The sequence below is a fragment of the Alligator mississippiensis genome, chromosome 4 (assembly GCF_030867095.1).
Source record: "Alligator mississippiensis isolate rAllMis1 chromosome 4, rAllMis1, whole genome shotgun sequence".
In the NCBI taxonomy this organism is placed as follows: domain Eukaryota; kingdom Metazoa; phylum Chordata; order Crocodylia; family Alligatoridae; genus Alligator; species Alligator mississippiensis.
Genome location: NC_081827.1, coordinates 117,897,936 through 117,913,104, shown reverse-complemented (window position 1 = coordinate 117,913,104; position 15,169 = coordinate 117,897,936). Strand labels below are relative to the sequence as shown.

Genomic DNA, 15,169 nt, shown 5'->3' with positions numbered 1-15,169 from the left:
TGTAAGACGTTTGTACCGGGGATATCAGTCATTGAGAGCACTTTACATTTCTGGAACATGAAGAATCCACTTCTTTTACTAGGTATCTTTCCTCTAGGATAGTGCACTCTGTGAATAAGCATTAGTTTCTGTGTAAAAATATGCAACTTTTCTGTACACAGGTGGAATTTTAAGGCTCCAGAAATATACATACTGGTAATATAACTAGAAATGGGTTTGAAACAAAACTTCAGGCCTAAAGACCTCTGAGCTTTGAAAATTTTAGGCAATGATTTGAATTTTATGGCTAAGACCCATTTAAAAAGGTAAGGCTAGCATTGCAGTTTCTCAGAATGACTGGCTCTAACCAGATGGCTCAAAACAGAAGAAAAACAATCAGAAAAAAATCCAGTAAGCATGCTTAACAATGCTTCCTGGTTCTGGTTACCAGCCCAGGACAATGTGATGCAGAATTTGATAATAGTTTCCAAGCATGGCTGCTCATGGCAATTTCAGCGAAAGGAACGTGGAAGAGAACATGGTATAGCATATTACTTAATTATTCACCAAACATCTATGACATTAGGGAACTGACTACCAATCAGTCAGACAGAACTTAGAAGGAAGGAAGTATAAACTCTGGACTCAGTTTAGAATTTATACTTCATGGACACATCAGATTGAGGGAGGGAAGGGTTCTTGCCATGACAAAAGTGGTAACCATGACCTTTATTTTGTATGGCAATCTTGAAAGAGAGGGGGCGCCATTGAAATAAAGATAGGAAGCTCTGTTAATTTTAAGTACTATACAATTGTGGTACTTTTGTGGCCTGTTGAAAGATTTAATAATATTCAGGGGAAATAGCAAAAAAAATCTTTTCCCTCTGTGTCTGCCTTCCACCTGTGGCAGACCAAAGCAACTCCAATGCCACTGTGAAAAATATATATAATTTGTGTTTATGCAGCAGTTCATGTGTCCAAAAGATTGTGCAGAAAACTTGTTAATTATATTCTTTATGAGTATTACCAATTCAATTTTCATGATGGAGCTTGATTCTCCATCGTCTCCAACCTTGTACAGTCACAGTCACTGCTACTATTTATCCTAACATTGCACAAAAGACTGCACAAGATGCAAGACGGCAGAGTAACAGACTCTGAGAGATCATGTGCTTTGTCTAAGGTCAAGCTGTGAAGTAATAATTGAAATAGGATTAAAAGTCAGGATTTCCTGATCCTGTGCTCAGTTCTTACTCTCTTCATCTCTATATCTAGGGAAAGTCCAGAGGTAATTGTAGTTCCACTGAAGTTCACAGGAGTTTTGCCATCAGTGGAGCAAGAATTTCATCCCAGAGTTAGTTACTACAAGTTACAATTCTCTAGGGAAAGCAGAGCAATATGGTAAGGGATCTGTTAGTTAACAGGTTCATTTAACTGCCACTGAAGTCAAGGAGAGATCTGCATTTACTTCACAGGGAACGGGGTTGAGCTACTAATGTTATGCTCCTGTGCATTCAAATCGACTGAAGGTCTCCTTATCAGAGAGGTGAGGCCTGGGCTATAATTTGGTTTGAAATGTGGTTGCTGCTTTGCTTCCTTTTTGCCATGCTTTTCTTTGTGGACACTTAGATTTACGGTCTAAATAAGCACGCTGCACACAGCAGCACAGCATGAAGTGTGAACCTCTTTGGAGAGTGCCATGGCTGTGGTGCTTTGAAGCCAAACAGACAAGTGCAGTCCTGAACAATACTCAGGGAGCATCTTGTCCTCTTGGTTTTTGGTAGGATATCGCATTAGCTGTCTGAGTTACAAGATCTTAGCAACTCCAGGGAGAAATGCTGCTACCTGCCAGAGCTCAGAACCAGCTCGCTGTGACAAAAAACAAGCTGCCAACTGAACCCTGCATTTAGAGAGCCAGAAACTTTGCTTGATTACTGTTATTTAAAGCATTAGACTATCAATTTGGGGAAATGAGAGTTAAGAAAGAGGTAGCATATTTTTATTTTCTCCACAGTCAAACCATTCTCTTGCTACATTTCCTCATGGGTAGAGTGTTTCCCTGGGAAATCAGAAGGGGGTAAATCAGCCAGGCAGTTTTACTCTCTCAATCAGTAATTTTCTATCATGAGTAACCGTCCCAGTTACAGTCCTTCATACTTTAAGTGACCTGTAGGCTAAGCTCTCCCTCCATCCCTCAACAGTGAGATCTATGCTGGGTCCCTGTCATGGGCGACTGGTGCCTCCCGAGACGGAGGGGGGCATGTGCTCCCCCAGCAGCTAGTCAGTGACTGGAGGGGCATCCTCCCTCATGGCTGATCTCACCAACTGGGGTGGAGGGGGGGTCCCTCTGTGGCCAATCGTGCTGACCCGGAAGTGCCAGTGCCGCTTCTCCTTGCGCCCCCACTCCTTGGCTGGCACTCGCGGGGGAGGGGGGGGGCACCAGTGCTCCCACCTGCCCATCACCTAACTGGGGAGCGCTGGCTGTCAGGGAATACACCAGCACTCTCAGGGGGTACACGTGCCCCCCTGTGCATCCCCTACACATCACCACTGGTCCCTGTTTACTTCTGATTTCTCTTGTTTAGTTGGGCTAATTGTAGCCTATAATAGACGTTTGGCTTCCTCAAACCCCAGTTTCATGACTGGGAAGAACTCAGAACTTGACACCGAGTTACGGCATGCAGAAGGGGCATCAGTTTGACCCCTGGGAGAAGGGGCATCAGTTTATACAGTGCCATCTTGCAAGCCCTCAGAAGATCTCAGAAGCATAACACCAGCTGACACTAACATGAGTCTGGCCTACAAAAGGTGTGCAGGCTCAGAGCTCTTTGTACATCCTGCAGAGAATGGCAACCATTGGGGTACATGTTTAGGCTTTTTTCCTCAGCCATCTTTTATATCTCCTGACAAGAATACCCTTTTATATTGAGTCCCCAACACAGCATCATACTGACACTGGCCTTATAGTAAAATGTAATTTTTATATCAAAATTGAACAGAAGACTTGTTTAAGTTTTAGACAACTATTCATAAGATAAAAGCCAAAGAAAATAGTGTCTGTGAAGATAACAGGGATTTAAAGTGATACATAGACAAAAGAGAGAAGTGTATTGCTAATATTGGTTACCTTAAGAATAATTTCTAATGTAAAGATACTAGTGAAGACATAGTCTGCATTGCCTAGGATCTGAAAAATAAGCACAATTGGGTTAGTGGTACTGAGCGTGACCCAGAGACAAACAGGCGTGTGTGTGTTAGCAACAGATAGCGGCAGATAACTAGGAGGCTCACGAGTGACAGGTAATGGTAGAGAAGATGGGCACTTTACCTTCAGAGCAATTTCAATGGTGAAAATGACAGTAAAAACTATATCAAAATAAAAGAGAATCTGTAAAACAAAAGGGAATAAGGGCGGGGTGTAGATCAGTGACTGACCACTATAACAGGAAATAGTCCAAAATCAAAATGCACAAGCCTGCTAACAGGAGGCAAGCAAAATATATGAAAAATGGTACTGTAACAACACCCTGTTGAATGCAATGAAGTTCTTGGCACAAGATACAATAAGCACATCAAATGAAATCTTTTCTGCGAGTGACAATCCCATGAGGGCTTTGAAGGCAAAACACGTTTTTGTTTTGTTTTGTTTGAATTTTATAAAGAACAGACAATTCAAGGATTTCCCAAATATACTTCTAGACTTAGAACACAAGAAGGGCTGGTCTCTTGGGGGAAAAACATATGGGTTCCTTTTATTAACTTCTGTGCCTGGTTGCAATGGAAGAAAAACAAACTGCAAATAGACATATAGGGTTGTGATTCCTCTCTCTCACTCCTGACTTGTCCTGAATTAGAATGAACAACAGGGGCCAGGATCTTATTCCATTTATTAGGAGCTGAAGTTGACTCGGTATCTAACTTTATGGATCAATGTACCTTTTAGGGGCTTTAAAAGCAAGGGGGAACTGCTATTTGGAGTACATAGCACCTGTTACCACCTAACTGTTACATCTGCATGATAATGCAGTGATACAATGAGCTAACTTGCCCCAATTTTGATCCTGAATGAAGCAGTTAAAAGTGGAGCGGTTTTGTTACACTTGTACTGCTGCAGAATCAAGCAGTTGCATGGTAACAGCAGCACCTTTTGACAGTGGTACAATGGTTACATATATCTATACCCACCTATGCACCTATTCCACTCTGAGTCCCTGAAAATGCATTAATGCTTCTAACTGTGTAACACACCTTAGCCTTAAAAACTAAGGCTATGCATATGTGTTATGTTTCTATCAAGAGAACTGCAGCTCTCCCAGTGGAAACCATGAGGGGACAGACATTCACATAGTTTCTTCCAGAACAAAACTGGTGGTTCTGGAAGAAAAACAAGCCATCTCCAATCCAGTAGAAGTCACTCCTGGGAGCAGAAGTACTTGTATACTTCCCTGCTGCTTGATTCTGTCCAGAGACCAGGAGGATTTAAGCAGTGGGGAAATGCCCTCTGTGCCTTCTGAGATCATGGTCACCCCAGTCTGGGGAAGGCAGGAGAAGTAGTTGCTTCTCATCTCCTTCTGGTCCCAAGAGAAGTTGAATGGCAGGGAAAAGCTCCCCTGTCTTTCCCAGACTGGGGTCATCCTGGTCTGGAGAGGGCATGGGACACAGTTGCTCTGTTCCCTCCTGTAGATCAGGAGGGTAGGCGAGGAGCAACTGCTGCAGCTCCCCACCTACTTCTCACATTGTGATCCCTGGTATGAGGAGCAGAAAGGGGCTTTGCTGCACTGCTCCGGTGCCCACTGCTCTGAAGAAGGCATGAGGAGTGGGGAGAAGCAGCTGAATGCCTATACTGCTCCCTCTCCTGGAAACAATTCTAGTGGTAGAAAACTTCCACCACTAGAAATGAATGTTTGTATGTGGCCCATGTCACAAGAAAGCAGTGAGGAAGAGGATGACCCATCCATCTTTTGTACTGACAGCTTGAGATGTAGAATGACCTTCAAAGCAGGCAATGTCAGGAGACATGGACATTTTAACTATGAATCAATCTCAATCCCACAGGAGGCAACAGGATTTTTCCCATCGACTTTCAAGGGGTTGGGTTTTACCCTCTATATTTCTGCTATAGGGAAATACTCATAATGTAGTCAAATCTGCCAGAGTCTCTGAACCCTTTTCTTTTAACTACACTGTTACATGTGCAAATCGAAAATGTTTCTCCCTGGGCTTGCTGTCTTGTTAGTTGAATTAAACCTTAAATTGAATAGTTTCCCAAAGGAAGTGGTAGAAGCCCCATCATGTGGCAAATGTGAAACTTGGCTGGACAAAACGCTAATAAACATACAACAGGGGATTATCTTTCAAATGACAGGGAGATGGATTCCACCTCTGGTACATATTTCCTATCTCCAGACTTCACAGTTCAAATCCTGTGTGATATAAGTGGTGGTGTGACTTACACTTATCTAGATTCAAATGTATTATTATGCTACATAAATATGGAATGACTACTGCAACAAGTGGAGCTATCTAGATACAACTTGTAAATTAAATCGGAACTCAGAATATTTTGCAAATATACTAAAGGTCAAACAGAGACAAGTATTGCTGTTTAATTACTGAACATATATCTTAAAGCACAGTAAGTCATGGTTGAAATTTTGTCCCAGAAACTTCATGGGAAGTTGCACCTATTTGTGGGTGCATCTACTAGTTCTACTGTGCATTAGTATGGCTGGCAAAAAACATACTAATGCGCTAATGTGCAGTAGATTTAGTCTAATGTGCATTAATGTCACTTAAAAAGTATTCACTCATGCTAATGCGCAGGAGCGCTGATTGCAGTGCATTAAGTTAGTACCCATTACAGGTACTAAATTTAATGTGCCATAATTATGGCACATTAATGAACGTGTAGATGCACGTAGTCTGAGGCAGAATTTGGATTTACAATCCTTTGTGGAATAATTTTATAATCAATTGACCAGATTTGCAGTTACTCTCCAGCTGCTTTGCATCATTCTAATGACACAAAGCATCAGTGAACTTGATTAAATTAGATGATAAAAATGCTTTTACAGCTGTTTTGCATCACTAGAACAGCACAAGGCAGTGTGTCTGGCCCAGAAGAAGTTTTCAACACTCATATAGAAGCACAAAGCTGTGCCTGATGGAAATGACTGCAGATCACCAGCTTCATTTTGGGCATGCTCCTCTTCAGCACTTCCACCTGTTACACAAAACCCAGAAATGCAGCAGTGAAGCCACTTGTGGTGTGTCCCTGGCGCTGCTCTCAAACCTGCTAGAGAAAGAGGTTCTCATAAGTGACCATATAGGGAATCCCTGTAGTCTTCATTACTGCATTTCTGGGTGTGGTACGTGGAACTCAGAGTAGGTGGGATATGACTGCTTGAACATTTCCCTTCCCAAGAGCCCACTCTTCCTGCCTACTTTGTGGAGGTTCGTGCCTATAGCATTACTAGCCTTGCAGACACTTTATGCACAAAAGAGGCCATAGACCAGCCTGTGTTGTCTCTGTGTGAGTGAACAAGAAGAGTTAGGCTGCTTGCACCTTCTTCCCAGCCTCATGCATATGGCAGGGCACAATCTCGCAGTTATACTACCAAAGTATAAAGGCAGGTTGAATTTGCAACTCAAATTTCTTGTTCGTATCCTCTTGCGTGATATTTTAACAATTTTTAAAAAATTAATGACTCTCAAAGTGTTACAAGTTCTTCAAAAACTAGACTAGAAAAGCTCCATAATGCCTCTCTGGAGAGCAGATCCCAGACATCTCATACGCAACTGCTGACTCTTTTCATTTCGGTAATGACACAAAGTAATTGAGGCAGCTCTTGGCATACCTAAAAGAGCTATGAAATTTTTATGGGGGTTAATAAGAATTTTTAGAAAAGCAGGTGAGAATGCATTTCTGTGCTGAATGCCCTCTAAGGCCTGCTCAGTAAAGGACATTAATATATTTGTTGAGGATTATCTCAAGTCTGTTGATAGTTTTGCACCCTGCATTCAAATGCTAATGACCAGACTCCAGTTTCAATAACACTGAGTTTATACCAGTGTGACTGTACTGGCCTGAAGAGGTTTGCAGCAGTGTCAGTGGGCACTTGTGCATGTGACGATCGTCACCATGTACACATGACAAAAATTTCCTTTGTGTGGCTTAATAGTATTATACAATACACATGTGCGAGGTTTGGGGGTTTCAAATGAGTTTGCAATGTTGCAAACTAAACCACATCCCCACATAGTTTAGTTTGCAACATTGCAAATTGCAACAATACAGTTGTCAGCTTGCCCCCCAGCCATGGGAGAGGTGGGCAAGCTCCACTGATAAAAAGGATTGGGCCCTTCACCACTTCTGCCTTCAGGAGGCACCTGGCAATTGCAGGCACTGATGGAAGGCGGAAGTGACCAGGGTCCCAATCTTTTTTTCTAGCAGCCTGCTCAGGTGGCCCCAGGGGCACTGCTGCCACAGAGGGAAGAACCAGGGCCTTCTAGGGGTCACTTGCCCCCTGGCAGCTCACCTTCCAGCTGGGGAGAGGCAGGCAGGCTCTGCAAAAAAAGGATCAGGCCCCTGGGGGCCCCTCACCATAATGTGAAAGAAAAATTGAAACGGATTTCAATTAAAAACCAAACATTTCAATTTAGAGAGCATAAAATAAAACCATAGGGCATGTGTAGATGAAACAGGGGCCCTAAACTGAAGTGGTGGGTTTTTAAAAACATCACTTCAATTCAGGGCAGATTAAACCCCTGTGTCATGCACACAACCTACTGACTTACCTGCCTCTCCGGCAGTGGGGAGGGGAGGCAAGCTGCAGGTGGAGAGAGTGGTCCCTGGGCTGCGGGGGGTGTTGGTGCTTCCCTCCACAGCAGCGGTGGTCTTCCTGCCCCAGGCGACATCCGCCTGCAGGCACCCAGCTCGGGCGGTCCCGGAGGACACTGCAACCACAGAGGGAAGCACTGGGCCCCCATGCAGCTCAGGCAGTCTTGGGGGGTGGGGAGTGGGGAAGATCAGGCTCGCTGCTTTTCTTGGGCAAAGCCTGCTTTCCTGGGCTGCTACCAGGCTGCCTGCAGGGCTTCTTGCCGAGCCACACAGCTGCATGGAGCCCGGTGCTTTGCTCTGTGGCTGTAGGGGAAGCAAACTAAAACTCCTCCTCAAAGTTTAAGTTTGCTGCGCCCCAAGTCATTCGGCATTACACTGCCGAATTTCCTACAGCGGCTGGAATTAATGTGCAATACGCTGCCAGGGCATGCAAATACTAACACCAGTAAAGTGGAGCAGAAGCATTTAGCCTGGCTTAAAGTGTCATGCACACACACCCCTTCTTTCGTCTGCACATGGCCATAGAGATTAAGCCCCCATCATATGTACAAGCGGCCAATGGAGGTCAGAGTCAGGCCCAGGGTTTCTCATGTGAAAACAGGGGTGGGACACGAAAGCTGAAATTCTGAAAGGGACTTGGAGAAATGAAGAATTATTTGAAACCCAATCTATGTTTATAGATTCCATTTCTGCTGTGATCTCCCTATACCCCAAATCCCCTCTTTGACAGAAAACCTATTTTTTACTTCACATTTTCTCTCATACCCCACAACTAAGGGGTTATGATATGGCCAAATTATGCCTTGATTTGTGTTCCCTGTAAGCCCATTGATTTTTTTATATAGCCTACATAAGGCATAAGCTAGGGCAGAAAGTCACTCCAGAAACTTCTGATCTGGCTGTCTCTGCACAGCCATTAGTCTCTTCCAGCTTTGCTTCAATAGCTGGTTGAACCACAGTCTTAATGTGTAGTGAGGGAAGGAGAGCGGGAGGCATACTTGGTTCCTAAAGGAGGTGTGTCGGACAGGGTCCTCGGCTGCCAGAGAGATGCTGCTGAGCAAGATGAAAAAGAGGATCAGGTTGGTGAAAATGTTATCATTAACGATGCGATGGCAGTGGACACGAAACCTGCAAGAGAGAGGAAAGACATAAACCTTATTCATTAGAACCAGCATGGAGAGAAAACACAGGTATGGGAAATACATCTTCTCTTCTTTCCTGGCTGAGGCTGTACCTGGAGAAGTGATCTGCTTAATTCACTGTGGTCCAGCAGCATGGGAAAAAGGGAGGCCCTGCAGCTGTGCCTGAGTCTGCATGGTGTTAAGCGCTCTGAGCTCCCAGTGAATCGCTTGACCTGAGTCTAGAGCACATTTCTGGTGCTCATGGCTGGGGGGTACTTTGGAGCACACCCACCCACCTATTCTCACTCAGATGCCAAATCTAGAAACATGGTAGTGGAGCAGTTCTGAGACCGTGCATTCCCCCTTCCCACACATGGCTGCTCTTGTGATCTCTGTCTTGAAAGCAGCCATGGGGGAGGCCCCTGAAAGAGTTTCGAGACAAATTTCCAGGTTTGGTATGGGACATGTATAAGCAGGAATGGGTGGGTGGGGTCAGAGTACTGGGAACATGGTGTACACACGTCCTCAGTGCCTCACAGGAGAAGGTCAGCATCTTGGACGAGTGTGACATAGATACCTCAGTGAGGCAGAGAGAGGATGGTAACAATCTCTCTTGGTATGTTTGACTTATATTAGATTCAAAGTCCCATAGCTTCACACTGAAGCTACACCATTTGCTTCAAACAAAGGGATCTAAATGAGATAGAAATCCATTTAGGATCAGTCGTCACCAGTTCTTTCAGCTTTTTTCCCCAGGCATATTATTGAGCTGACCCCAGGATGGTATTGCAACGTCTGCATATGGCCAAGCCAGTACAGCATACAGGAATAGGGAGCTGGGGAGAGGCATCCAGGGGCATACAATACAGTTTCCATCTGCTACAGTTCAGAACTAACACAAGGCATTTCTTGCTATTAGCAGGAGCCTACCCAGCAAGAATCAAAACCAAGTTCAGGCCAGCGGAAATGTGCCCTTGCCCAGTTTGATTGGAACCTCTGTAGCTCTTTCCATCTCAAGGCACTTCATATAGAAAGAGACATGTAGCCACACAACACCTTTGTGCATCACTGTAGATAAACTCTGTCATTTTATTTAGGTCCCTTTTTTGCTTCTGAGCCCCTAGTATTTATTATAGCAAGTTTACAGGCGATTGAGGAAGTGAAGTCACTTTTTCAAGAAAAAAACGTGGGTTAAAGCCAGGATCAGAACTCAAGAATCCTGACTCCCATTTCCCTATTGTCTACTATATCCCTTTTTACAGGGTAATTACATCAGTCTTGCCATGGAAAGACTGGCCTAGGGTCCAAATGTGCCCTTATGACAGAGCCTCATGTGTGGACTGCACTGGTGTGCACTTCCCTGTGAGGCACTGTGCCTCTGGCAGTGTGGTGCTTCACAAAGCACTGGGAAGCACGTTCACTTGTTACATCCTGGAAAGGAGGCAGCATGCATTTCTGTTTGGGGGAGCCTAGGACCCAGTAGAATAGTCGGGAGAATATGAGGACCATGCTGCTCCCACCCCTGCAGTGGGCTATGAGAGGGTATGAGGCTTCTCATAGCCCTTCTTCTTTTACACCTAGGCAAATTTGAGCTTGCTCCTACTCTTCAGTTAGATGTGTAAGATACAGCTGAGCCCAAAAAGGAAACCCTGCACATTCTCTTGAAAGCCAGATGGACCCATTCTTTGCTCTGATGTTATTTTTGTTATTTCTGCATCACATCAGGAAACCCATCTGCTAATTACACTCCAAAATTCCTGCACTGTCTCAAGTAGATGGCATTTTTTAATATAGGCAAAAATACTTCTGGCCACAACTGCTGACTTTTCCATCTAGCAGGGAGTGATGCAGAGAATAAATGATTCAAGAGAATTGTTAAGGATGGAGGTAGGTTTTCATCTCTAGGTGATAATGTCAGTCCAGTGGACCCAATCCTGATCTGACTGATATCACTGAGAAATGTTGTCACTGATATCTGGTGGCAGTGGCAGATTCCTAAGCAGTGGCAATAGCTGGCGCCAGACTATTTATCAGTGGTCTATGATGGTCTCAGGACACTGGTAAGCTTATTCCATACATGGCTGGCCACTGCACAGCCTTCACATAGTAATTCATTTTAGTAGCTCCTGATCAGGAATGGGACAGGGCTACTGACAGACAGATTAAAGCTTCAGATCTCATTGGCCATGCAGTGATGTTCCATTTGTGCCAGAAGAAACACTTTTCTTTCAGCACAAAAAGGACAGAGTACAGACCTTCAACAGCTTTCATGCAGAAGAAAAATGTCTGTTTCGCAAGAAGTTAAATTGGTTACTTATGAAGAGTATCTTCCTCCTGATTTAATTTGAACATCTATATATTTCTTTTGGGAGAAAGAGACATCAGTGTCCCACAGTCCTCTGCTCTCCCTCCTTCAACCTCCAAGTGAGGGAGAGCAGAGGACTGTGGGATACTAGGTGTCTAATGCCTAGTAGAAGAACATGCAGCAATTTAAAAGCCAAGGAGCGGGGACCCAGGGACAGGGAAGTAGTCCTCAGCCCCACTTCCCTGAGCCTCTGGCTTTAAATCATCCCATATGTAACCCAGATGGGCTGCACATGTGACCATTTAAAAACCAGGGGGCTGCCTAACCAGACAGTTGTAAGCTGTAAGCTGTCAAGTAAGGATGGGGATAGCTCAGGGAGCAGCTGAGAAATTCTTATTAGCCAAGAACTTCTGAGAAATTTTTACCAATAGAAATGAATATCTGTATGTGGTCATTGCCAACTCCAGACCCCATTTTTTAGGTAGTGCCCTGCTTCCTCTTCAACTTGTTAGAAGTTTATTCATAGCATATGGACTAGTCAGATTTGTAGTATACCTCCCAAGGACTAGAATGTGGTCCGTAATGCCTAAGCTCTATATAGAGAGAGATGCAGAGCTATGATTCCCCAGAAGGTGCATCAAAGAAGAGTGGAGAAGAATGCTCTCCCCAGCAATCCAGTCCTGTGGAGCCACAAATTGTCCTTCTACCTGTCCCCTTTTCTGCATTCTATTTTGTGGGTGGGAGGAATGAGTAAGAACACAAGGACTGCTATTATGTGCAGTCTTTGGGAAGTCACTGAACAAGAAAAATCTTTCTTGTGCTTTGGTGGCCACACAAGGTCTGCTTACAATAAGGCCTACATATTTTGGGGCATTCCAGTGGCCTGCTCACCTGTGTTCCTTACTTCGAATGCACTTAAGATTTAGCTCTCAAACTGGACTCCTGCTAGGCAGGATACTAGTATTGTTACTGATACTGTTACAGAGGTCCGTAGAGCAGGGCTTCCCATCTGGGGTTGCAACTGGGGAGTTCTACAGGCATGATTAGGTCACTGGATGGCTATGCCATGAACAGAAGATATGAAGCTTTGGGGCTCATTACAAAGATGTTCCGTGTTTTCTGGATAGAAAACTGCAGCAGAGCTGCTTCTCAAATACCTGTTGCTTGGGCTGAAGATAAAGAAAGCACTGGCATCTGGCATGGGCACAGCTTTTTCCTTGAGATGCAGTTCAGACATTGGGCGTGGCCGAGGACCCACAGGCATCTCAGGCTCCTCCTCATCTTCCTCTCCTGGAACGAACAGTTTTGTACTTTATTATTGTCAAGCACTTCATATGACCCTAAAGTTTCACTTCCTTCTTTGGATTGAACTACAACTAGACATTTCTCCTCTTGCTTTATAAGAACTTGCATGGAGCTGGTGTCTCAGTTGGCACTGTTGTGCCCAGGGGATGGGCATTTTGTCCAATTCTTGTCAGAGAATCTCAGAGATGTCACTTTTTTAAATTCAGGAGAGAGAAGCATTAAAAGGCAGAAGACAAAGTCAAAACTCTTGGAGCAAGTTCCTCTGAAGCAGAGCTTCAGACACAGTGAAGATCAGTGCCTAACCTGCAAGAAAGGAATGTAATGATGGGGACTGGGATGCCTGAGAGGCTAAGGGGAAGGTTTGAAAGAGAACCTTAGCCTTTGAGGCTTTCAAGTACATGCTGGAGTCAGATGATGCTCTGTGGAATGTATGACAGGATTTTGCTATTTTAAAATTCATGAAGTTCATTTCATTTCATGACTAACATAGGCAGAAATGTGCAGCAGAGGGAGAGATTACTGGCTGCGCCCAGCCATAGTCATCTTCCAGCCAACATGTAAGAAGAAATCTACTTCACTGAGCACCCACAAAATGAGATAAACTCTAAGACAACTATAGCTCAGCTTCTTGCCTTCTTTCCCCTTCCTTTAATGATTAATTGGACTTTCGTCATATTATAAAGAGGTAGTTTGTCATTTTAGCCTGAAATCAGGCAGAAGACAGGGCAGGATGGCACTCATTCAGAGAAGCACAGGCAGAAAGCAGGGCACAGGGGGCACCTTAGAGACTAACTTGCTCAGCCCTCTCTAAATGAATTAGTCTCTAAGGTGTCCTCTGCCCTGCCTTTTGCCTAACACAGTAGAAACTTTAGACAGATCAGCCCAGTCCCTAATCTAGCTACTGGTGACAAAAGAAAAGCAGCCCACAAGAGCATGCAAATATCATACAAGAGCATGCAAACAGTTTGCTCTTCTAGGAGTAATTCAGTTCAGAGGACCAGAGACAAGTGTTTGAGTTTGGCAGGCAGAGCATGTACCTGTTTAAAGAGATACTTTTCTTTAACTGCTCCATTTTCTACTGTACTACACTTTGTAACATAGTTTGTACAAGCTTCATTGGTTTTTAAAAAAATTATTTCATGCATGTTAATGTTAATCATTATAATAATATAGTAATTATCATACTTTGCACTGTTTACATGAGGATTTCAAAGTGATTGATAAGCATTAATGAATTTAGCTTCACAACATTCAAGGGAGGGAGCTAAGTAAGTGTGATTAACTTTGTTTCAATGGTAGGGATACCAAGGCAAAGGCTATATAACTTGCCCAAAAGTACACACGATGTCTAGGAGCAGGGCGTAGAAGACTCATCTTTTGACTCCTAATTTTGTGCCTTAGCCACAAGATAACCTTTTCTCTCTTACTATGCATAGCAGAGGAATAACTCTGGAGTATGGGGTGAGGGCTCAGGAAAGTGAGGGCCACTGCCAGATTAAGCATTCTGCCTTCTGGGAGATAATGAACTCTACTCTCTGCCTCATCCCACCTTTATCAAATATATAAGAACAATGTGTGAAAGCTTCTGGCCTCAGTACAGCCTCTGGGTGGGGAATGTGCATTCAACGTTTCACTCCTGAGGAAAAAAGGTAGCATTTCTTCATATGAAGTAGGCTCATAAGGGCATGGAACAAGTGAACACTAAAAGCTAAATAGTTAAAGGGAGTTGCAGTTGGTGTAGCCTGACTGTGCCCTCATATCAAGGTAACTCCCTGAGAAATTGAAACACTTCTATGAAACTGGAATGCACAAGTACATCTGTACAAGCAAATGCCAATTTGGCATGCAAGGGAGATTTCTGGGTACACCTTCTGCAAGCTAAATTAATTTACCTTTTGATTTTTGTTTGCCCCTTAACAACTGAAAAGATGCTTGTATTTAAATAAGCATTCCCTCCACTGAAGCCTGTCACGTGAACTGGCCCTGGCAGTCAAGTCCAGATCCAGACTTTCCCAAGGTCTGGATCAAAGGTCTTCGTTTGGTTCATTAGATATTGAAGGGAATGAGCTGTCAAGTTCAGATTCAAACTTTCCCAATGTTCAAGTATGTTCAGCGCTAGGCTTTTGGTTTGGAATTATGTTGAACTATATTTCGTTAAAAGTTAACACACACAATTGACTAAAATGCTGGATCAGTCAGAAGGTTTGGTAGAGAGAGGGAGAAGCTTCCTAATTCTTTACATAGGACCTTTGTGGAGGAATATTGTGTTATTAGATCGTTCCTTGCTAAATTCATGAATCATCTTGGACTTTTGCCATTACCTGATGTACTCTGAATTAGATGTCTGTGTCTGAACTACACTGTAAGATTTTCTCCTCAAAATACATCTGTCACCTTAATAATTCTTCTAATATGCATAAGCTCAGTGATGGTGCTGATCTTTACAGAGAATGCAGCAGAAGGAGATGGGAAGATAGGTGATTTGAACTGTAAGTGCTCCGGAGGCTCCAGGGGTGGCAGGTTTGAAATTGGACTGTATAGTAGATACAGTGAAATGACACTAATGAGAAAACTAGGAAGGATGCAGGGAAAGCTGATAGAAGACTGAGTGAAAAGATG

At 43.8% G+C, this 15,169-nt stretch overlaps 1 protein-coding gene across 2 annotated transcripts in view; it reads right to left on the bottom strand.

The window, feature by feature from the left end:
• The window catches only part of CACNA1C (calcium voltage-gated channel subunit alpha1 C), a 774,332-nt gene that overhangs the window by 100,307 nt on the left and 658,856 nt on the right, over positions 1 to 15,169 (bottom strand). The window contains exons 19-22 of one of the 2 annotated variants that reach the window (XM_059726515.1): positions 12,403 to 12,535; positions 8,818 to 8,947; positions 3,308 to 3,367; positions 3,107 to 3,166 (exon numbers count right to left, since the gene is read on the bottom strand). In XM_059726515.1, coding sequence (XP_059582498.1) covers positions 3,107 to 3,166; positions 3,308 to 3,367; positions 8,818 to 8,947; positions 12,403 to 12,535 — 383 coding nt within the window. The remainder of the gene's footprint in view (positions 1 to 3,106; positions 3,167 to 3,307; positions 3,368 to 8,817; positions 8,948 to 12,402; positions 12,536 to 15,169) is intronic. The other variant, XM_059726516.1, reaches the window with a different exon arrangement.